This window comes from Haliaeetus albicilla, chromosome 12 (genome assembly GCF_947461875.1).
Source record: "Haliaeetus albicilla chromosome 12, bHalAlb1.1, whole genome shotgun sequence".
NCBI classification, from domain to species: domain Eukaryota; kingdom Metazoa; phylum Chordata; class Aves; order Accipitriformes; family Accipitridae; genus Haliaeetus; species Haliaeetus albicilla.
In genome coordinates this window covers 21,173,020-21,196,231 of record NC_091494.1, presented here as the reverse complement: position 1 = coordinate 21,196,231, position 23,212 = coordinate 21,173,020, and the positions used below count along the sequence as shown (strand labels likewise).

The window sequence follows — 23,212 nt, the reverse complement described above, 5'->3', positions numbered from 1 at the left end:
CAGACCTTGCAATGGAGCACGTGACCTGTGGTCCTCCTTTTTATAAAGGTGTAATGGGTGTTGGTGGCAGGTGCTAGAATGACATCTTGTACAAAAATCGTGAAAGCAGGGAGGGGGCTCACAGCTGATCAGTCCTATGGCATTGCAACCCTAATGTCACAGAAAGAAGCATTAATTTTAGTGTAATACAGGTCCCCCCATGGTTTTGCTGAAAAAGGTAGGCTAAAGCACCAATGAAGTAGTCAATAAAAAAGGAGACAAAAGTTCCAGCTTAGATACCTGATTCCTCCTGTGAACACCTCCCAGCTTCTCAAAGCTACATCAGGGAGGGGAAAATAAAACTGTCTAGGTCCTGCTACTGCTTTTGGGGATTAGGTGCATGCCCCAGGCTTGCACTTAGGGCCTTCCTCCTTATTTCCTAAGGCTTTGGATGAGACTTTTTAGAAAGTGTTGGCTCGATGACTGGGTAGAGCAAACAAAGTGGAACAGGAGGGATGAGGCAGTGGTGAGAATACTCTACCAAGTCTGAGAAGCTGGCTGGTGCCCTGTGCCTTTGCTGAAGCAAAGTAAACAGCTGTGGTTGAAATCCAGGTGTGACCTCCATGAGTGTGTGCTTATTAGTTTTGCTTTTTGAGCGAATGTAGATGTAATTCACTTTCAGATCACAGACGTTGTTGTGTGTAATGGCAAGAGTGACAATAACATACCTGTGAACCATGATAGGGAAGAGGTAAAGCTGTTAAATAACAAAGGAGAAAGGAATATATTTGAGTACTTTAGAATGAGTGCTTTAGAATAACTTCCTTTCCTCAGAGCAAACTACAAAGAAACTGAAATAGGTGATAAAATTTTTAAAAAATAATTATTTGGGAGTGAAGATGAACTTGAGTAGAATATATGTATTGCCTGTGATGTCTTGGGCAAATGCAAACCTATCATGTTCTGTTTTCCTGAGTTTTTCATGTGGCATCCTTTAACTTGCACTTTATTCTATAGAAGGCCAGTAGAAATATTGCTAGTGTAGAATGATGGCTGAATTTTGGGGATAAGGAGTAATCCTAATAGTTGATGTAAATGCAAAAATATAGACTCTTTGTCTTTGAAGGTATATCACACTGTATGTTTTATCAGGAAAAAGCAAAGTTGTTCAGTTACTTGCCAAGACTTGAAAAGATGTGGTGAGAAAATGATGCTTTGTATTAACTCCATTTAAACATTATCATCTGAGACACAACTGTTTTGATTCTGTACTGTAATATTTTTTTAAAAGTCATATCCAAATACTACCAAATTGCTGTGTTAGACTACAGGTCTTAATTTTGCTTCCTGGGGGAATTGGTCCATTGCAATAAGACTATAAAAATCCAAATGTGAAGTGGACATAAAAACGATTTTTTCCAACCAATATTTAATTTTCATAAGGTACAATAAGCACTCTTGGCTGGATATTGTTTTGGTACCCCTGTTCAAGATGCCCAGGTTCAGAATAGGAGAGGGAGGGTCTGGTATGTCATGAGGGAGATTGGCAGGGTTTATGCGTTTTTTTGTTTCTCCTTTTCTTTTTTTTGAGGCCTCAGTAGGACTGGAGTAGCAGGAGCGTGGTGTAGGGCACAAGTGAGGATTGCTTGCAGAGCAGTTGGAGCTCACCTGCCCACATGATAGCTAGTGCCACTAGTCCCCTATTTTCATGACTAAGTCTTTGTAAGAGCTGAAAAGACAGTGAAAACTATCAAGCATAACCATTTTGAGGCATTCATGCTGTTGGAAGGGGAATCTTGAGGTTGAAAATAGGTATGAATTGAAGTAGATTTAAAACTATTGCAAAATACTTGTCTGTCCACTGGCTGCCTTGGAGGACCTTTTGCAGAGGGACTGTTTGATGAGCAATCTTGGCAGGTAGCTCAGGCATTTGAAAGCAACCGATACAAAAATGCTTCTTTGTAAAATAGGGAGAACATGTGAGGGAGCAAGGATAGCTGGAATCAGCTAAGAAAACTTAGGCTGTGGTTTAGTTTCTGTCTCACTAAAGGCAAGCTGTGGGATTTGGAAAGGAATGAAGTACGAACAAGATCCTGTGTTTTTTGTGTGAAAAGCAGAGTGGTATTTCGTCTCTTTTTAAAAAAGGGTTTGAAGTATTTACAGAGCATTACCAGTACTGCAGACATGAGCAACAGCAGAAATTCCATTTTTAATTGTTTTGCATTCCTTCATCTTAGGATCCTGGACCTCTTAATACACACATTAAATGAAAACTTACAGCTTTTGTTCAGGGCGAGTATTTTCTACTGCAATGGAGCAACAAATGCAAGTGAAATTCTGGCTCAACTGTTTCGAAGCTCAATGCAAATAACTTTCACCCCAGGTTATACAGAAATTCTAGTGGCAAACCTGAAAAAGGAAAGTTCCTTGACTAAAATCACCTTGGTAGGACGAGTAATGGTAGTTTTTTGCTATGAAAAGTACTGATGCAGAATCATGAGCATCATCTATTCTGGAAGCTTTCCCTCAGTTTTTCAAGGAGCATTTTTGATAGTTTAATTTTTATGTAGTTTTGAAAAGTTTCTTGAACAAACAATCCAGTGGAAGGGGAAAAATGGCACCAAATTAACTTGGGCAAGGTAGTATTCGACAAGAGTAATTGCTCTTTTCCAGCAGCAGAGAGAGCTACAAATCTTTACAAACATTTTTTGGGTGGGAGTGGGGGAATTGGTGGACAGATAGCAGTTAAGGATTGATAATTGTCATAAAAAGCAGATATGAAGTGAGGGTTGCTAGGAGGAAAGATGAACTGAGATGGATGTGAAGAAGTGAATTTTACTTGGGCCGTCTTCATTGCCAACATTGCCGATGGCTCAGATGAGGAGTGCTTTGCTCTACCAAGCATTTGAGAGTTGTCTTTGCTTAATGTGAGCATAAATAAAAAAAAATAAAATTGACAGATCCTTGTTTAGCCGAAAGAGAGAAAATAGAAAATCGTTGTGTAAAAGTGACTATTGGAAAAAGTAATGTATGGGTGCTAAAGCAGCTTATGAAGAAGTACCTAAAATTTTATGAAAAATACCTTAAACTTGTCTTTTCTTTTTTGTTTCAGTGGTCTGAGGTCATGAAACTTAATCCACAGCAAGCTCCATTATATGTGAGTACAAAACTGAAACAGTTTTTTCCTCTCCTAGTATTCGCACAAAATGCTTCCCACCACCCTTTTTGGAGACTCTGCTCCTCCTCTCTTTGTTCCCCAAATAAGTTATTTCTATTAATTCAGTTGCAAATGCTCGGTGGTAATGCTCAGGTAAGTCACAGAGCTCCTCTGTCTTTCCAGCAGGCAATTTTAAAGAAGTTTTGAGACCTGTAATGGTGTCACCATGCAGGCATCCCCTTGCTTTTATTTTTTCCTCTCAAAAGTGTGCTGGAGTGCATGGCTGTGCTCTTGTGACTTGATGTGTTGAGAGGCTGTAAGAAGAAATCGCTTGTGTGGAAAACAGGGCAACCCAGTGTGCAGTGTTTGCCTACTGTGATAATATTTTTCTGGTTGGCGTTTTAAATGTGGCAGGGAGGAACTGGAAGCAGTGAACGGCTGGGCTATGCTGCGACTGCTGCAGCAGGGAATGGTTTACGTCAGCCTCCTGGAAGCTTGTAACCTCGATGGCAACATTAATAAGGAACAAGCTTCCTCTTGCTCTTGAATAGCAGCTTTGTTGCAGAACATGGGGACTGTCAAATTAGACCTGGATTTGTGGGGGTGTATGCATGTGTGTTAAATTTGTGCCAAAGCTGCCAGCCAGGCTTGTAACCGTTTACTTTCCATATTGCCTTGCCATGTTCAGAGCAGGGTTAGCTGATGAAGCCTTCCTGTCCTTATGGTCGTACCCACAGACCTCACTAACAAGGGTAGAGCTGGATGCAAGGATGGAAAATTTGAAGGGAAAACTGCTTGCAAGTGTGGCTTTTAAGGGGAAGGAAGGACAAATTATGAGGGCTGGTGATAGACCTGTATCTTAGAAAGTGTTGTGTGTTATAGATAATGGATCATATCGACCTTTAATGCCATGGAAGCTTTTAAATTTTGCCTACTTTTAATTACTAGCTGGAAGTTTGTATTGGAATTTATTCTCTACTTAGTGTACTAAGTCTTGTGTTTGAAGCAAGATTAAAACACTGCGTAGTGTGACCTGACTTTGGGAGCATGACTTTCCTGGAGTACAGCACCATATTCTGTATTTTGAAACTAAGTGTTGCCTGAATTTTGTTAAATCACAAGTCTACTGAATGCACCTTGACTTTGAAGAAACTTAATTTAAACTTAGGACACATTAAAAGAGAATGAAACTTCTGTGCGAATATATGATGTAGATGCTACAGTAGAAACACATGAACGGTAGAAAGCAGGATGAAAGTATCCTGTCTTTTGAACAGTGTATGACTTAACTAATCTTGAGGCTTTGTTTTCCTAGTCTTATCTTCTGACTCAGTTTATTTTCCCACCGTTTTGTGTGGGTTTGTATTTAATATGTAATGCTGGAGTGGTATACTTAAAAGTCCTCATCCCCATGTGATAGTGAGGAGGACTGGGCTGAGGTCATATGTAGCCCAGTGTAAAATAATGATTATGTGGTACTCAGTGTTTCTTTGCAATGCAAATAAGTTGATGACAACTATTAATATATCAGTGACTCCCTTTTCTCTCTTCCTTCTCCTCTCCTGGCCAGGTGTATAAGCAATCAGCTGCCTTTCAAAACAGACAAATTTTGGTAGCTTAAGGAAGAGGTGTGGGGAGGGAGGGTGTGTGTGCAAAAAGAGAAACTCAAGGACCTTGAAAATTCTGTATTTAATCTTCCTGTTTGCTTTGTACATTTTAAGATCAGTTTTGTTTTGCACGTGTTGTTAATTGACAGCTCATCTCATCTGAGAGTGGTTAGGTGTGAGCAGATCATAAAGAAAAATGTGTCTTCTTGGTATTTTTATTCTTCAAAAGGCAGACACAACAGTCTTGTGGCCTGGCCATTGGTAAGTGAATGCCAAACCTCACCAGGTTCCTTCTTCAAAGTGATATCAACTTCGTTTTCTGCATACATGCTTGTTGAGCTTGTTTTCAAATAACTGAGAACAGTAGCCTGTGAATTTCTCCATAAGGAATTTCATCTCTGTGAAGTAAACGACTGGAAATAACAGGCAATACAGACATGTCAGGGGATCTCCCTACATTTGTCTACTCTCAGGAAAAATGGCTTCCCCCAAATTTCAGCCTTTTGTTCTTGATACCTTTGCATTGATTGGATCCTTTATGCCCTTCTTTTAAGCCAATAGTTTAGATTCAAGATTACTTAATTTTGTTTATTAATTTTTTTAAATCTTGCATGAGTTTCATCCTGAAAGCTCCATTGGTAGTTGTTTTTATCATAATTAGCATTACTGAGCTTCTTTTAGGAGGATAAAGTAAAAAATCATGTCTCCTATTCAGTTCATGGAAGCTGATTAGAGAGCTAAAGCACATTTTATCCTCTCTGATAATTACCGGGTTGCCCAGATTAATACCTTGCCATTATGAAAAGTGTTTTGGGAACCTGAGATGTCTGGTGTACTTGGGACCAAAGTTTCGTGGGTGATGGAAAAGATGGTACTTCCACATACACGCTAAAAGAGAAATAAAGATTCTTGCGTTATTCAAGTCAGCGTACATAAATAGAGAGAATACCATCTGCTGCATCCTTCGTGATAACCTTCTTTTGGCTGATTATACTTTTATTTGCCTCTTCTATAAAAATCAGCTGTCCTGCCTCTGCAGAGTTTGTGGCCACTGGGAGGTCCTACAGCCTGTAATGATGAGACTACTGGCCTTTGTAACTGTAAAGACGAAGAGATAAGGTGGAAAACACATCCTGTAATAATAATAATGAGTGTCGTGTTTTTGTGATTAAAGAAGTCTGTCCCATTTAAGTGTTGCCTGATTGTTCATTGGTTAATGAGGTTGCCAGGAACTGGAGCTAAGCATTGTATTGCTGCAGGTTTGGGCTGGAACAAGAGCTCAGCCTTTCCTCTGCAAACAGATGGCCCCTGGCTCGTTCAGTTGGTCCCCCCAGGAGCATTGTATCTCACACCCTGAACTGTTCGTTACCTGCACTTAATGCTGTTTAATGAGCTGTCCTGGCCCCGGAGCTTGGTGCTGCTCACAGCAGTGCAGTCATGGGGCAGAGGAGCTCGTGCCAGGAGAGATAGGGCAGCGAAGCGTTCCTCAATATAGCACGGGGAATGTTCACCATGGTGCGATACCATTAATGCTGGTGCGTAAGTAGGCTGTAGGTCAAGTAGCTATCCCATCTGTACCACCATCAACATGTAATTGCCTTTATAAAAGGCAGTGTTACTTTGTAGCTGGTGGTGTGAATTTGAAATGTTCAAACCCACTACCTCCTTCCTCTGGTATCTCCATGGGGTACTAACATGAGCTGCTGTCCTGCTGCCAGCAGTGATGTTCTGAAGAAGTGGAGTAGTAGAGTGGAGAATTTATTGACAAGGTCTTCTGTGGTTCACATAACTGTGATGATGGTTTGAGTTCTCCATATTACAGCAGTGGTCTTAAAGTTTGTGATACAAGCTTGACTTTAAGGCAGATGTGGTCTCCAGAGCCATAATCAGCATAGCGTGGGGAGGGTTTTAACAGAGGATGAGCTTTATCTCCCAGCTTTTTCATTAGCATGGGTCACAGTTACAAAAAGCAACTGTCACTTGGCTGGGTTCAGTGTATCTGATTTCTGTTGCTGCTGTTCTCATGGGTTGTATTCTTCCCAGTGTGTGATTACATGGATCGTGCTTTACATAGTCTTTGGTGGAGCTGTGGATATTCTGTGGAAAAGGGGCTCTGTACTACAAGGTCCTTAAGACACATTGATTTCTTCAAGTGCATTTTACTGCAGGATGTACAAAAAAAGTCTGTGTGGCTGGACAGTCCTTTGGTTGCCTGCCTCAGACTGTAGTCAGGGACATCTCTATTAATATACAGATACTGGATTAAATCCGAAACTTGCTTTACCCGCATCCTTCTTGTATTTCAGTGCTGTCCCATCGATATGGGCACTCTTATTGGGCACAGCATAGTGGATAAAGGACAGTGTTTCGAACCTTCTTTCTGATCTGCCTGGGGCTTTGTGCTGGGGAAGCCCAGGGTCTCAAAGCTGAAGGACCAAATTGTTCCGTTTGCTGCCAGGGCTGGGGTGGAATGGGAGCGTTGCAGAAGTCTGGTTGATGGGACATGGGAAGTCAGGAGATTCAGTTTTGTTTGTTTTTGTTAAATACTTGCAATGAACTCACTGATCATCACCTATTTATAAAAGTTGTATCTCTCTACCAACAAAAGTCAAAATTTCAACTTCAGTATTGTAAGGTACTTCTTAGTCATTGTCAATGTGTTATTGGAATATCCAGATCATCAAGGAGTATGCAGATAGGGGGAAAAAAAGGGTTAACAATGCTCTAAACAATGGAGGTTTATTATTAAGTGACCTTTTTATTGTGATTCATTAAGTTCTCTGTTTATAAATGAAATAATTTAAGTTAGTCACTTAGCTTAAACTCAGCTGTTGGTAACATCCAGGCAAAAGAAAGAAAATGGGAAAGAGCTTTGTAAAGGTGAAGTGTTAATCTTTTTATAGATGTTATCATTAATTGAGAGGCCAGCAGAGTATTCATGTACTGTTTTTGGCTGGGGTAAGGGTTAATTTTCTTCATAGTAGCTAGCATGGGGCTAAGTTTCGGATTTGTGCTGGAAACAGTGCTGATAACACAGAGATGTTTTCCTTACTGCTGAGCAGTGCTCACACAGAGCCAAGGTCTTTTCTGCTTCTCATTCCACCCCACCAGTGAGGAGACGGGGGGGGGGGGGGGGCACAAGAATTTGGGAGGGGACACAGCTGGGACAGCTGACCCCAACTGACCCAAGGGATATTCCAGACCATATGACATCATGCTCAGCAATAAAACTAGGGGGAAGGTTGGCCAGGGGACTGCTGCTCAAGGACTGGCTGGGCATGGTGATGGTTGGGGGTGAGCAATTGTTTTCATTTGTATCACTTGTCTTTCTTTAGGTTTTATTTTTCTTTCTTTGATATTTTCCTTTTCATTACAATTTTTTATTATTATTAAATTACTAAACTGTTCTTGTCTCAACCCATGAGTTTGCTCACTTTACCCTTCCAATTCTCTTCCTCCCATGGTGGGTGGGGAGTGAGCGAGCGGCTGTGTGGTGCTTAGATGCTGGCTGGGGTTAAACCATGACAGTTCAGCAGGAGATTTAATTACAAAAGGATCAAGGATCACAAGCTGTATCCTTATTTCTAACCAAACTTTAATAAATATAGAGTGCACGTGCATGAATTATCAAGGTTGAGCCTTCAGCTGCATAGAATGTCCTGAAAGATCTTACTTCAAAAGCGACCTGCATAGCATCTGATTTCAGCTTCTGCTAGCTATAGGATCTTTGTAATGTTATTGATCGTTCTTCTAACCCAGTCGCATCTCCTGCCACTCTGAAATCAATGTTGGATTTTTTTTTAATTTTTTTTTTAGAACAACAACCTGAGACCAGTATTGGGTATGAATGTGTTGGGAAAGGACTGGGGTGACATGCAGGGGACAAGTTGGGAAGCATTAAGTGTCATCTCTTGATTACTACCAAGGCTACAACCTTGGATCTGCCTTTAAGACGGGAATGTTTCTTCATGGTGATAATGATCAGTGGGTGTGAAATGGAAAAGATTAGCAGCTGGAGAAGGATGATGTATTGCTGCAAACTTTTTTCCTTTTTCCTTTTTGATTAAGAGGAACAAACTTGTTTTAAATCACAGCACTCCTCCTCTGCATGGTTTGTCTAAGGTGTGCCCACGTTATTTGGAGTGACAAACCCAAATGTGTCATAACTGCTGATTGCATGGGAGGGCAAACACTTAATTGATAAAAATGCTCCCGTTGACTTTGGTCTTTAATCAGGTCTGTGGATGGAGTCTTTTGTATAAACTGCCACTTAGGAGCTGTGTAACCTGCAGAGTTTCTCAAGGAGAGTTTTGATAGAGATGAGAGCTTCCACTTCCAAGCTGAAATGTCATGCAACTTAATGAAGTATGAACTTCAAAAGCCTCAGAAAGAATGCATTGACTCTCTCCTAATATAACCTGGGTTTTGGGTGCAGTAGGTTCTCTCTTCTTTTAATGAATGAACTACTACTGTAGATTTCCCAGTGTGTCCTGCTTTAATCTAAAATGGGAAGAAAAGGATAATGCTGGTAATATTTTTCTCCCACTTGCGTATTTCACACCAGTTGATGCCCTACTGAAGTGCACTGTGTATTCCTGAGAAAAACAGTTGTGATAACCTCTGACGTTCATGTTTTAAGAAAAAAAACATCTTTTGAATAACTATTAAAGGATTAAAGAAAGAAGTTCACAGTACGGAGAGCTTGAGGCTTGTGGCAGCAGTGTGTGTCCCAAGTGCTGTACTTCCCCATGTCCGTGAGTGCAGCGAGGTGTTGTGCAGGCATGCCTGCCTGGCAGCCAGCTTGTTACCGTGGCTGAAACCATCTCAGGTGTGACTTGTGCACTATTGTGTTCTAGATAATTAATGATCTTCAGAAGTCTCTACCAAAGGGACAAAAGGACAAAATGAAATACCTTTATAAACCTACAGTAAAATGTTGTCATAAGGTTGGCAGCTGTGCTTTAGTTACTCTTCTACTAATGCTGAATTTGTTTGCTTAGTGGCATGTATGGTGACAAAGGCCACTGGGATGCCTGAATATCTGAGATCAGTCCAGCAGAAGAAGTATAACATACCTCACATGCTTTTCATGTGTGAACTTCTCATGAAAATCACTATACAGGAGCCCTGTCTTACTTTCTCTCAAGGTCCTTAGGCAAGAGGAGAATCAGCCTTGATGTTTAGTTCAGCTCTGTGGTGAGAGGATCTGATAAACTTCTTGTCTTTTATTTGTTGGGTATTTGATTTCTTCTTAATGACAAACTAGTTTTCTGCCCTGCCTTCAAAATGTCTTTGAATTATGAATGAGTAGAAGGCCTCTGAGAACCTTTTACAAATAAAATATTTGCTTGTGTTGCTTGTGGAAGAACCTGCTTCTTGGTTGGTTTTAAGAAAGTCAGTTGGGGCGCCTGAATAAACTGATTTTTTCACAGGAGCACATTGCAACTTGTCTGGTTCTGCTTTTATTCTGCAGGCAAAATAGTTTCCTTGCTAAATGGTGCTCGACCTCATCTTTTAAGTTTTTGTCACTTAAGTCCTTGATCCAGATTCTTTTCATCCTCCACTTCCCAAATTCTGGTCTACATCACACAAGAAGCCATCCCTTCTGTTGAAATGGGTGCCTGGCAGCTGCCACCTGAGTTCTGCACCATCCTCTGGCAAGCTACCTGCTGCTTCTCGGTTCCTGGGTACCTAAGTGAAGACTTTGGGTTGCAGTTTGGTTTTCGTGAGGCTGTTTGCTTGGCTTGCTCCTCTTAAGTGAGGTGTTTGCTAGCTCGTGAGACCTGTGTGATGTTAGTGTAGGACTCCTTGTGAAATGGTCACTTCTGTGCGTTTACTGAAAGCAGCTTTGGCTGGAGAAGTCAGAAGAGTCCACCTGCCCATCAGCATCACCTTCGTCCAGGACAAGCCATTGATTAAACTGCAGTTCAGTGGCCCTTTCTCAACCCTTCTTCCATGTTATCTGAAACTAAAAATGCTGGTGATTTGGGTTCAAAGCCCTCCTCCCATAATTACCTATTTGATCTTTTCTTCTGTGATCCTGTTTTGTGAGTATGAATGTGCTGGTAAACAGTAAATGGTCTAGCTTAGTCTGGAGCACTTGCCTGAAATTCTGCCCTTAACTCACCACCCCTTTGCAGCATTACGTGTGAACTTTAAATAATATGACTTCCAGGAGAAAGATGCTGGAGCTGGTATGGGATAGACAGGTGGGAAAGCAGGGAGACAAAGATCTCCTCTTTTGGGGAGCTATTAGATTGCTTCAGCCTGTTTTCTGAAACTGCAAAAGGAATCCTTGTATTGTCACACTAAGGGTTTTATTAAAACTAGGTGAAATGATGTGTGTGTCTTGGGCTCTGAATTTAGGTTTCTTTATTTCTTGTGGTAGCTGATGGGCTGGTTAATATCTGGAAGGACATTAAGAGATTGTGTCCCATCCTCAAAGCTGGCTGACAGTGTTGCCTCCCCTCCTCTCAGGACGAATGAGCAACAGAGATCAGGACTTGGTGTTTAAGAGGATGAAAATACTCTTCAACTACTCTTCCTCTGTGAATGTTATTTATAGAGTTCATAAATATTCTTATGTTAGCTTTAGAATGACCAAACAAATTTCCCATCTCATTCATCAGGATACATGTCCCTGCTTTATTTTCTGTAACAAAGTGCTGACAGTCATTTTGTTAGACTAGAGGCAGTTCTGACAGCAAAGCTGATGTGAGAGTAGTGGTTATGAAGAAGTTGATTTGATGAAGGTATGATGTTTTCAAATAACCTCTCAAATCTTCTGCATTCTATCTGCAGTGCCTCCTGTCTGCTTCTGAAGGTTGTGCTGCATGTGGTGTCTCTGCAAATGCTCGTCCTCTGCCTTGCTCAGTAAAGCAATTCCATATTGTGCTAAAGTGGAAAATAAAATAAACTGTGATTAATTGTTCTGTGCAAAGATCGATGCTGTGCACTGCCATCACGTGGCAGTTCTGTTGCAGGACACATTTTCAGTGCTGCTTTCTGCCGGGCTGCCTGCGTTTGTATCTTTGTTTCAAAGTGTTTTGTTCTAAGCATTGCAAAAGTTTCATCTTTCTAGTAGCGGTGGTTGCGGGGGCTACTTCTTCAGTGAGATAATAGTTATAATGGTTTCTATTCTTTACTGGCAAAAAACATCACTTTAAAAAGGGCTTCAATAATTATAGTAGCTCTAAGTACTGTAGTTGTGAAATATTTAAAGACTGGCGAGGATATTTTGCAGCTGGCAGGAAAATGAGCACTCTGAAACACACTCTGAGCTCTGTCTCTTCGAGGGTTTTGCTCTACTATAGAGGAGGCTGAAGTACTAGGAAAACACCATCCTTCTGCTCTCTTAGGCCTTTGGATGTTAGTGTTCAAACCTGATTTTTTTTTTCTCCCTTTAAGACATATCAAGGCTATTTGTGAAAATACTCTAGTGAAAGGAGATTGTTTCAAATAATGTGTCATCATATGTACTTTATCTTCCAGGAATTGTGACTCTCCACCTCTCCAGTGCCAAGAGAATAGCTAAATTTCTGTTAGTCACTGAATACATTCAGACTGTCTGCTATTTCTCTCAAGCACTACAGTTTTGTTGTTATTGCTATGTGAGTAATTAGCAGGAAATACTATCAATCACTCAAGCAGCTGGTAATAAAATTCTCTGGTTCGGTTCTCTAACAGTGTAGTGAAGAACAGAAGAAAGAGGCTTTAGGATGAGGCCAGAGCAAGACATTCCTATCAATTTGGGTGTGTTTATAGGAATTGACTGTAGTAGTTTCCACAATTTCTGAAAAAACCCTCTAATAGTAAGATCAGTACTTGTGGAAACTGGATGATACTGGAGGGAATATTCTGCTATAGAGAAATTTCCCCTGTCTTTCATCTTGTCTTCGTGTTCATGTGATGGCATTACATGGAGACATGCATAGTTTAGAGGGCAACCCCCAATGTATTGTTGCTTGTGTACCTCCATACCTCCTCCTTCTCTGTACCAGAGCTGTGTTGGGCTTGCAGTAGAAGGGATTTGGGATTACTGTCCATAATTGCTTATTCAGGCAGTATAGGCCATGGTGACTGAGGACAGCAAGCATGCAATGTTTTAAATGAATGGTCTGGCTAATACTGAACTGCCCAAATAAATGAAGAATTAAATAAATATTTTCTTCATTATACTGCCAATTTCACCCAAACAATAAAATTGTCATAGCAGTTCTTCCCCTAGGTGTTTGCATATAACACAAACAGTTGAATGGCACTTTTCTTATCCTTTCTGTTTTTCTTTTTAACTTTGTTTTTTGCCATTTTGCTGTTAATTTTATCATGTCTTCCTGTATGCTAAAAATTGTTAGAAATGACCTTGGCTGTTCAGTTTTGTGAAGGCTGTCTGCATAGCACGGAAGGCACTAAGCAGATGGACTAAGCATGCTCTGAGCAAGTGTTGGTAACGTAAGTGCTGCAGAGCATGTGGAGCCCTGTACTAAGGCAATGATACAGCTAAATTGGCTATTAACAGCCCAATCTAATAACTTGCCTGACTCTGTGTAGCAAAGTGGTATGTCATGAAGATGTACCCATAAAGATAAATCATGTGTCTCTTTCAGCACTAACGAGATCCTGTTACTTTGATGGATTTTCTGTTGGCAGTCTGTAGACATCTCCTTCAAGCTGCCTGGATTAATATGTATGTAATACTTATAATAGCATCTTGGCACTCAATAAAGATTCGTCTCTGAGCTGATTGATTTGGAGACCGACGGAGATGTGATCTGTCAAAGGATGTGGGCTACTAATAATGGATTTCTTCAAGTGTACCCATTTCTGCAGGAGAAAATCCACCCTTTCCTCTCCTCAAACTATTTATCTCTGCAAAGAAACCCTGCTGCGGGATTAGACACCTGGACTGGCTTGAGATGTGGTGTGGCTGTGAGACTGCATTAATAAATCAGCTGTAACAATGCTGGCTTTGCAGACAGGCGAATCGAGGGAGTCCATGCTGTGTTTTTAGCACAGGTCGCACTCAGGTTGGATCTGTGGAAGCCAGCTTGGGCCTGGAGGCAACAGTTCAGGGCTATTTATCCATGTTTTCCCACATGTTCCTTTTACCCAAAGAGTCTTAAATAATTGGTCTTTTGATTCTGCATCCCTACTTTGCCCTGCATCAACTTTTTATCCATCAGTGTGCTAAGCTAATCTTATTTTTGGACCAAATTCTTTCTCACCTTTGGGGCAAGAAAGTGGTGGAGAGAAGAAAGTTATTTTGCATATATGTCAGTGTTCCAGTCATGGCTTTGTGGTTAGCATTGGAAGAAGAGATCACTTGGCTCAGTGCAGCATTAATGAAACATGGAAGGTATCACCTCAAGTTGCTGTGTGGGCTGGCAGAAAAACATGTACCATCGTTCTGCTCTTTTGGTGGCCTGTGGGCAAGAAGTTACAGTCTGCAATTGTATTTTCCTAAGGGTAAGAGACTGCTTTGCAAAATCTGTCTTTCTCATCACAGAGGGACTCAGTATCTCTGCCGTTAACCTGAAACCTTTCGCCTGCAGAAATAATAGCACTGCTGTTAATTTAAAAGGGAAATAAATTTAGGTTTGGAGATTGATTCTTTTTTTAATTATTATTATTACTTTTTTTAAACCATTCGTGTAGTTCCTGTTGTCGTCTTTCATATTTTTTTTAAATTTATTTTAAGAGAACAAAAAACATCTCTGCTTCATGCACCTTTAAGATCAAGGTGTTTGAAGTCATTGACTATGAAAAAGGACCCAAATCTACCCCAAACTTGGCAGCTTGCCATTCTACTTATTTCTGGAGTCTCTCCCTGGAAGTTTTATCTGCAGGAGGTTGCAACACTCCAGCTGAACGACATCTGTCTTTCTCCATGCTCCTGACCCAGGTCATTGCCTTTATCAAGGGGGATATCTCCAGGTGAGGAGGGATTTCTAGAGCTGCTCATGTTCAGACATATTTCACAGCCCTACCTTTGTTTCTGGGGACTGGAGTTCTGCAGGATAAACTGCATTTGACATGATTTTTCTCCTAAATGCTCCTCTGAGTCAATATGTACTGGTGAAATTCTGGAGAAAAGGAGGTTGAGGGGAGACCTTATCACTCTCTACAACTACCTGAAAGGGGGTTGTAGTGAGGTGGGTGCTGGTCTCTTCTGTCAGGTGGCTGGAGATAGGACAAGAGGAAATGGCCTCAAGTTGTGGCAAGGGAAATTTAGGTTAGATATTAGGAAAAAATTCTTTACTGAGAGGGTTGTGTCAGGTATTAGAACAGGCTGCCCAGGGAAGTGGTTGAGTCACCATCCCTGGAGGTATTCAAAAAGCATGTAGACAAGGCACTCCAGGACATGGTTTAGTGGGCATGGCTGATGGTTGGACTCGATCTTGAAGGTCTTTTCCAACCTGAATGATTCTATGATTCTATGAAATTAAGGATGTCTGTAATGACTGCTGTTATCTCGCTGTAACAGATAGCTCTGACGTCCTCCCATGGTCTGTTCCGTTTATATACGTGTGCTGGGAGCTTGCCGGGTAAACGGCCACATCTGCAAAAGGAGATGGATGTTTCAAGCTGTGGTGTTGCAGCATGTGGGAGTGAAGTACGAGGAGGCAACTTAGAAGCCCTAATAATGTTCCCATGAGAGAAAATGCTCTCAAGATTAAGTGAGGTCCACTGACAAACTCACCCCATGCTAGGGCAGAGAGGGAGGGTACTCAGATGAATGTTTTGAAGGTAGGACCCATCCCTGCATTCCACCCCTCAGGGCTGAGCTGCTCATCTGCTTCTGTTAACCTGGGAATAGCAGCCTGGAAGTGTATGCTGGACGTAGGTTATTTTCTTGCTGTGGAAGAGTATCCCTTGGTTTTATGAGCCAGCAGTGATAGTGCTTGGTGCCTGTGTTGCAGCTGACTGGCTGGAGCGCTTAGTGAGACCTGGAAAAACTGGAATCCAAGCCTTTCTCAGTGAAATGGGTTATTCCAGGAGATGAGAGCACTGTTGTGTTTGCTCTAAAAATAGTTGCCCAAACCCCCATCTCCTTTTGCAGTCAGGAGCCCATGCAGCTGTGCCTGGTTTTGTTCTGCATGGAGATGTCTGTGTGTTGGTGTGCTGCGAGTGTCCTTTCCAGATGTGGTTCTCCAGGGGGTTAAGCATATGTTTACACCAACCCAAAGTAACCTTAGATGGGAGGGATCTTCCAAGATACTTAGCTGAGATGGGGACACTGTCTGGGAGCAAAAGTTTAGCTGTTGATCTTGTTGTGTACTGGCAGAGGTAGATGGTAATGGATCATCGAGCATCTGAACAATTACATTTTACTTTTTTTCTTGCAGGGTGATTTCTGCTACATTTTCTAAAGCTATATTGCAAGTTGCCTTTTCCATCCTCCAACTGCAGTATTCTGCAATTCTCAATTTGAGGTGGAATTGTCTCAACTTTCCCTTTGATTTTGTCTAACTTAATTATTGTTGGTCCTGTACACTTTCCAAAGAAAACGTCATATGATTGAAAAGCCAGCTTTTCCTTTAAAAGCCATTTGGATGAAAAATACTCAGTGTGTTTGAACCACGATTCCCACTTCATTGATGAGGAAACTAGAAGCACAGGGATGTGAAAAGACTCACCTCCTGCTGTAATTACAGCCCAATCCTGTCTACTCTGTGTTAAGCAGTAGCTGGAGTAACGGCAAGTCCAACTGCATATAAAAATTAATAAATAAAGGTACCAATGAGCCTGAATTCCTTGAAGGAGGAGGAAGAAACCAGAACTGTGATTTTGTGCTGTCCTACTGGGTACAGTGTAGCTCTTGTGGGAGCTATTTAGAGCTTCCCAAGGAGGGGGGAGGGAAGTGTTTCAAAAGCATATTTCTCCTTTTGTGTCCCAACATAATGCAATAAGCAATGACCCAACAAGCATTCATGTTATGAATAGCGGAAACAAAACAAAACTTGTTACAGTGGCAGGTTATGTTTACTCGTCTAATCCAGCCTCTTTAATAAAGCATCATAATGCCAACATCTACAACAGCTCTTAGAAGGAAGTATACTGGGAGGGATGTTTCTTTCCTTGCATGTGAATCTCTAACCCATGTAACCCATGGACGTTCCATTCAGTAGGATTGCACTGGCTAGGCTTTTCCTGCATGAAAAAACAGCTAGAGGTGGAAAAGCAGCAATTCTGCTTTTCTGTGTAGAACAAATTCACAATTACTGGTTGTTAGTGTTTTCTCATTAAAAGCAGAATGCTAAAGTAATGCTTGAGTGCTCCAGTATTGCTATCTAACACACGCCTCATTTTCATAAGTATTTTTAGACTGTGTGTGTGGGGGGAGTTCAGAGTGGGTGGTTAGTGCATTAGATAATGTACTTCAAAATGCCCACTATGAACCATGGGGGGAAAACCAGCTTAGAAATCACATGCTTCAGCTATAAAAATACAGTTTGCCTTCTTTTTTTTAAACAATAACAACTTTAAAATTTGTTAGCCAGCATGCTAAGATGATAAGAATAGTTTTCCCTTCACAGTCCATTGCAGAGCGATGTACCTGTTGCTGGTAGAACTGATATCCCTCAGGAAAAATTCCCCCCTGCCAGCTAAACTCATGTTTCTCATCCTGAGGTCTTGAATTCTGCATTTGCTGGGGCTGTCCTTGTGATCCCAAATGGTATCAATTCCCCAGAACCAGACAGATTTCCAGAGCCTGAAGTGGAAGAGAAAGATGTCTTTATATGCTTAAACCAATTATTTCTTTTTGGAAAGTGGATAGTATTTTGAGCTAATAACATAAGAGATCTTAATTCTTTTGAGCTTAAAGATTTTTTTCGCTTCATCATCACTTCCAAATATTGCTGAGGTCATCTATTAAAAAAAAAAAAAGCCTTTGAAGGTAAATAGTTTAACAGACACAGAAATCAAGTCTGAGAAAGAAGAAATGATTACTCAGAGTTGCTCGTACTTTGCCTACACACAATCCACATGCCTTTAACTGCAGCATTGGAAAAACAAATACCTGAAAAGGTGGAGTTGTCCTAACGCCAGCAAAATATGCTGACAAACAGGTGCGTTGTCTATCTAGTTTTGTTTTTTAGACCTAGTAACAGTATTTTGGCCTTTTTCGAGATAATTGCATTTCAGCTGCCTTAACTAAGCCATAGGTTCAGAGAGGTGCCACTCTAAAATCTCGTTCTGAATTGTTTTATAGTAGTCCAAAGTCAGGCTTGGTTTTTCCAGTGCACCCATCCTTTGGTGAGGCAGACCTGCTTTCTCCCTTCAGTTTGAGGAAGGGAATATATTTAGAGAAAAGAGCCACATCCACCTTCTTTACATCCCATTGCAGCTATCTGAAACCAGAGATTTTCAGATCTGAACGAGGGAGAGGGTGACCTCTTTCATGAATGGACCAAAATGGAATGTTTTCATTTCCAATGGGCTTTAAGCCAAGTAAGTATTAGTCAATCCAAACTAGTTTTGAAATTAAATTATTCTTATTTGTTGGAGCATTCCAGGGAATGGCTTTGATCTGTCTGTACTTTCACCAAAGGGATATTGGCAGGCTGGTCTCCCATTTCTAGCCATTTGGGATGAAAGAAGGGTTATAATAACCACCTTGTGTGGCAGTGATACTGAACAGATGACATCTTTTGGACAATATTAAATGAATAAAGGTAAACATACTTCAATTAAAAAGTTTTTGGAGGCTGAATGCAATAGGGCTGTTGGAAAGTCTTCTATGCGGGTTGGAGGAATTTGGCTGCATTTGTAACTGATTTTCTTTAACTCCAAAAATGTTGGAAAGAGAGAGGATTGTTCTGTGCATTATTTCCTTTTCAAATAAATATGTTGTTTGAATATAACATTTTAAAATCAACTTAAAATTGGCAGTGGACAACAAAATTGTTAATAACTGGGAAGTAGAGGTGTGTTGAAGGAGGATGGTCATTCTTATTTAGTGCTTTGCTCTTTTATTTCTGGGATCTCAGATCACATCATGCACAGTGAGCTGTACCAGGCACAGTACAGCTAAGAGGTAGCTCAGATGACACTTGTAAGTAAACTGAAGTACACAGCAACTAAGTGGCACATTATTGGTCTTGCTGAAGATATTTGGAGACAACTTAAAATTTCAAGTAAACAAAAAGAAGATGCTCAGTTATCATAATAAGGATATTGGGCATTCCTCTTCAGTCTTTTGCTGGAGGGTCCTCCAGAAGAGGAGGAGGAGGGAGCAGGGTAGTGGAGACGATCCCACCATAAAGAGCTACTTAGACACAGCTGAAGAGCCTTTTAAATTGATATCAGGTGATGATAATTTGTGCTCCCCTTAGACTTAAACAATAACTGAAATAAACTGAATTAGAATATAAAGAGTGGAATAATTTAGTTGGAAAGGACTGCTGGAGGCCATCTGGTCTGACCACCCTACAAAGCAGGGCCACCTTCAAAATTAGGTATCTATATAAGAAATTCAGCCATCTTTTAAGTCTCAGCTTAGATGGATTTCAGGTTATGTGGAACTTCTGGTGTTGAGGTCTCTTACGTGTATTTGCAAGGTTTTTATCAATAACAAAATATACAAATTAGCTTTTGCAATAATGCTGCAAATTAAATTGCTTTTCCTTGAAATGTGAGTAGTTCGCATGGATAGATATGTGTCTTCTCATGCGCACTCTGTGCGGATTTGCTTTCCTTTCACAGGAATTGGACTAGCTGTACTTGATTTCTGAGTTAAATAAAAGAAAAATCTCCTTTAACAGATACCACTTTAAACAGTCAACCCTGTTGATGAGTGTCCTGAAATGTCACCTGCATTTTAAGTCTATTTAAGTGCTTTGTATGTTCATGCCTTAAGGGAGGAACAGTTTGAACAAAGGCGGATATAAAAACCAAAGCACAAAGGGATTGTAGGTTGAAACTTCAGCTTTTGTTTTTTTGAACATCCGCTCAAAACTGGATCCATTTGCTTGAAATGGGATATTTAGTTTTCAACTCAGCATGTGTGCTGGTCATGCTTGAATTTAAAGCTTGATTTATTTCTTTTTGCACCTGTTTTTGTTTCGACACTGACTATGTACAATATATACTTTTGCTGCATGGTTCCTTTCCCCCCAGCTGGAAGTCTGGTCTGATATTATCACTTGAGACCTTCCTAAAATGTACGTTTGTAACTCTGCAACCTCTGGAAATGCAAACTAGACTCGCTGCTCCATTTATCTTTTTTGAATTCATGGTTTTCTTTCCTGTGTGTTGTAAGACTGACTCATATATTTGTTTTTAAGACCAGGGGCTGGTTGTGTACTGCACTGCAAAACCTTGTTTCTATCAAAACAAAGTGCAATCCTGCCCGTGGCAAGAGGTACCAGACAGGCCAGATCAGAGGGGGAGAACTGGACATGAACTTGGAGGAGGAAGCTGTGGTGGGGCGTAAAAGGAGCCTGAGATGAGGGAGAATGGGGAGATGTGAGACGGAGCGTGGGAAGCGATGCTAACGCAGCACAGGTGTATGGGAGAGCTTGGAAGTCTGGGATTTTTCTGCAATATATTTGACAAAGAGAAGGGATGAACTGAGTGATCTTAAGGAGACGGTTTTAAATGAAATGACATGCGTATTCTATTACATATGCAAATTAGAATTATATAATCTGCAATAATAATAATAAAATCTTTTCCAGATTTGCAGCCTTAACCAAATGCTCAATGTGATGGTGGCAGAGAGCTGGCTAATGCAGCTGCAGTGTAAAACTGGGGCATCCAACTGGTTTTGATCTTGATAGGAAAGAGGCAGAAGGTCACATCACAGTCTGTTGTTCTCAGTGTTGTAGTTTATATAATTCTTTGGGCAGATAAATGATGTATGGTGAGATCAAATGAAAATGCTTCATTTAGTTCTGTAGTAACTGAAAGCCATCTTCCTTCCTTGCTTTCCCTTCCCCGTGGAAAACTAAAGTTGGTGGATATGTCTCCTGTTCTTGTCCATGCAGGTGTATGAATTTCAGGTGTACTTACTGTATCCTGTGCTGGGTTAACTATGATAACCATGCGTGCCCTTTATGAACATAATTATTGCTGATAGCAAAGATGAGCAAAATGATCGAATATACTGATACTGAAACAAAGCCTCCCTAGAACTAAGTGGGAGTGTTCAGCCAACAGATCACAACAGATTTCTTTTCAGGGCTTGAAGAACTGCTGGTTTTGGTAATGTACAGAGCTTTTTACCAAGGCATGAGCTTATAGATGAATGAGAAGAGCTACTGCTGCCTGTACAGCCACAGTTACTGTTTTTTGGTAAGGAAGGTGGAAAGAAAATCTCAGTGGATATGAAACTTTTTTATCTTTGTGTGTTTATGGATTACAGATGAGAGATGTGTTTAGTGATTAAGTTGGTTACACTGGAACTATAAGCACAGTGGCTAGCTTGGATGGGAGAAATGTGAAAGCTCAAGCAAGGTTCAGGGAATTTGTTAAAATTTATGAAGACAGAGGCAATTCTAGGCCGCTATTTCAATTCTGTTGTTTTAGATATGCGTATGCGGGGGGATACATACATATATGTGCGCACGTGTGTATAAAAAAGACCGTGTGGGGGTATATGCTCATGTTTGTCAGACTTGGCGTGATTTCACCATGTTAAGTTGCTATTTTGAATATACCCTTGGGATTTCTATATATCTCTTCCTAGAGCTGCACTCAACATATTTTCTAGCTGGGTGGCTGGCTGTGATGCTTAGGCATGCTAAGGATGACTTGCATATCTGAAAATTAGGATGGGCCCTGAGTCATGTGAAAGGAGTGTATAAACAGGGAGTAGGAGCCTTGTAGGTAGAGAAGTTTTATTTTATATGATGTGGGTCTTGCAAATGTAAACCTAACCTTTTTTCTTGTCCTTTTTCCTAGGGTGACTCTGTTATTACAGTGCAACTGACTGAGGAAGATAAAGTTGAAGATGATGTAGTTTTTTACTTGGTCTTCACTGGGTCAACTGTCCAACACTGCACAAGTACGAGAAAGATTAATCCTGGGAGCCTGGAGACAATTTCTCCTGGTAAACAATTGCCTTTCTTTGCATATCAGTGTATCAGTCTGTGAAATTTGGTTAGCTCAAGTGGACTTAAATGTAATGCTGTTTTGTTGGTTGTCTTTTTCCTCATTTACACATTCAGAGAGAGTAGAACACATAGTTTGGATGACTGCTTATGTCTTTTAAAAATGTCTTGCTTGATTTCGCTAGAATTATATGACTCTCAGGTTGCAATTATTTAATGTGTAACTATGGGATTCTATTGTAGAAAATACACAGTTATGTTTACATATAGTAAAAGGCTTTTAAATGCAAGCAAGATAATGGAAGACATGTTTGTCAGGTTAGAGATGCTGTTGTCCAAATGATGTACAGCCTGGTAAGTCCTAGCTACAATTAGGATCTGCTTACCTCGGTGAGGTTCATTGCTGTAGTCCTGGTGAAATACAACCCTTTTCCCCTAAATCCTGTCATGCAGATCAGAGCCAACACAGAGTTTTTGAAACACTTGCAGTGGCAGGCAATGTAGGTGCTTGGTGCCATCCCTCCAGCACAGCCGGTTCAGACGGGGTGGATTTTCACGTTAAAGCCCACCACTCTTTTTAAGCCTTTGTGCCATTAACAAAACAAAACAAATCGGTGCAGCATTTTCCTTCAGTGACTTCAGGACCGTGGGAATAAGCCTGTTCCAGGCTGCGGTCCTTACCATTAACCTTTCATTCTGACTTGTTGCTATGCAGCACGTTGATACTAGTGTGAGAAAAACGCCTGACATTTTCACTATGCACAGTATAGCTTAAGTGATCAAGTGTATTTCATGGGTTTGCCTTTTTATCTATCTTGTAAGTATTGTTTTATGAGAGATGCATGTGAAGTAAGATTTGGGCTAAGGAGTTTCTCCTCCTGGGAATGAGTGGCTAAAAGTTGGCCACCGTATTTTTTCATTTCCTCCTCCTTTTGTGCTGTTTGAGTTGTTCAGTTGGCTTGGGAAGAGAAGTCTTTTTACAGTTACTGATGACTGGAGCCCTGTGCAATCAATTAGATTAGTGCTTATTTTCTCCCAGAGGAGGGAGAAGAAGGGGTGACTCCTTCCCTGCTTTTGTGTGGCAGGCGCGGGGCTCTGCCAGCGCCGCTTGCAATGACCTCACCTCCCCCTCGGGACCGTGGCAGCGTCGCCAAGAAAGGAACTGAAAAGCTTCAGTGTTCCCCTTCAGCCCGTGCGGGAACCGGCATACTTGATGGGATTTCCGGGAGGGAGTGATGCTTTCCTATCACCGCTGGCCCTGACGTCTTTGGAGCAGCGGTGGATGGGGCTGGGGTGGTGGCTGCCAGACAGTACCCAGGGTGATGCTCTGGGCTCTGCCTGTCCTGCTGGCCCCAAATGTAACTGAGTCACTGGGGAGGGCTCCCTGGGGTTCGTTTTGTCACTGTTAGTGGGAA

At 41.1% G+C, this 23,212-nt stretch overlaps 1 protein-coding gene across 1 annotated transcript in view; it reads left to right on the top strand.

The window, feature by feature from the left end:
* The window catches only part of AKAP13 (A-kinase anchoring protein 13), a 227,727-nt gene that overhangs the window by 63,253 nt on the left and 141,262 nt on the right, over positions 1 to 23,212 (top strand). Inside the window, exons 4-5 of the mRNA XM_069798474.1 lie at positions 3,092 to 3,136; positions 21,649 to 21,796. Coding sequence (XP_069654575.1) covers positions 3,092 to 3,136; positions 21,649 to 21,796 — 193 coding nt within the window. The remainder of the gene's footprint in view (positions 1 to 3,091; positions 3,137 to 21,648; positions 21,797 to 23,212) is intronic.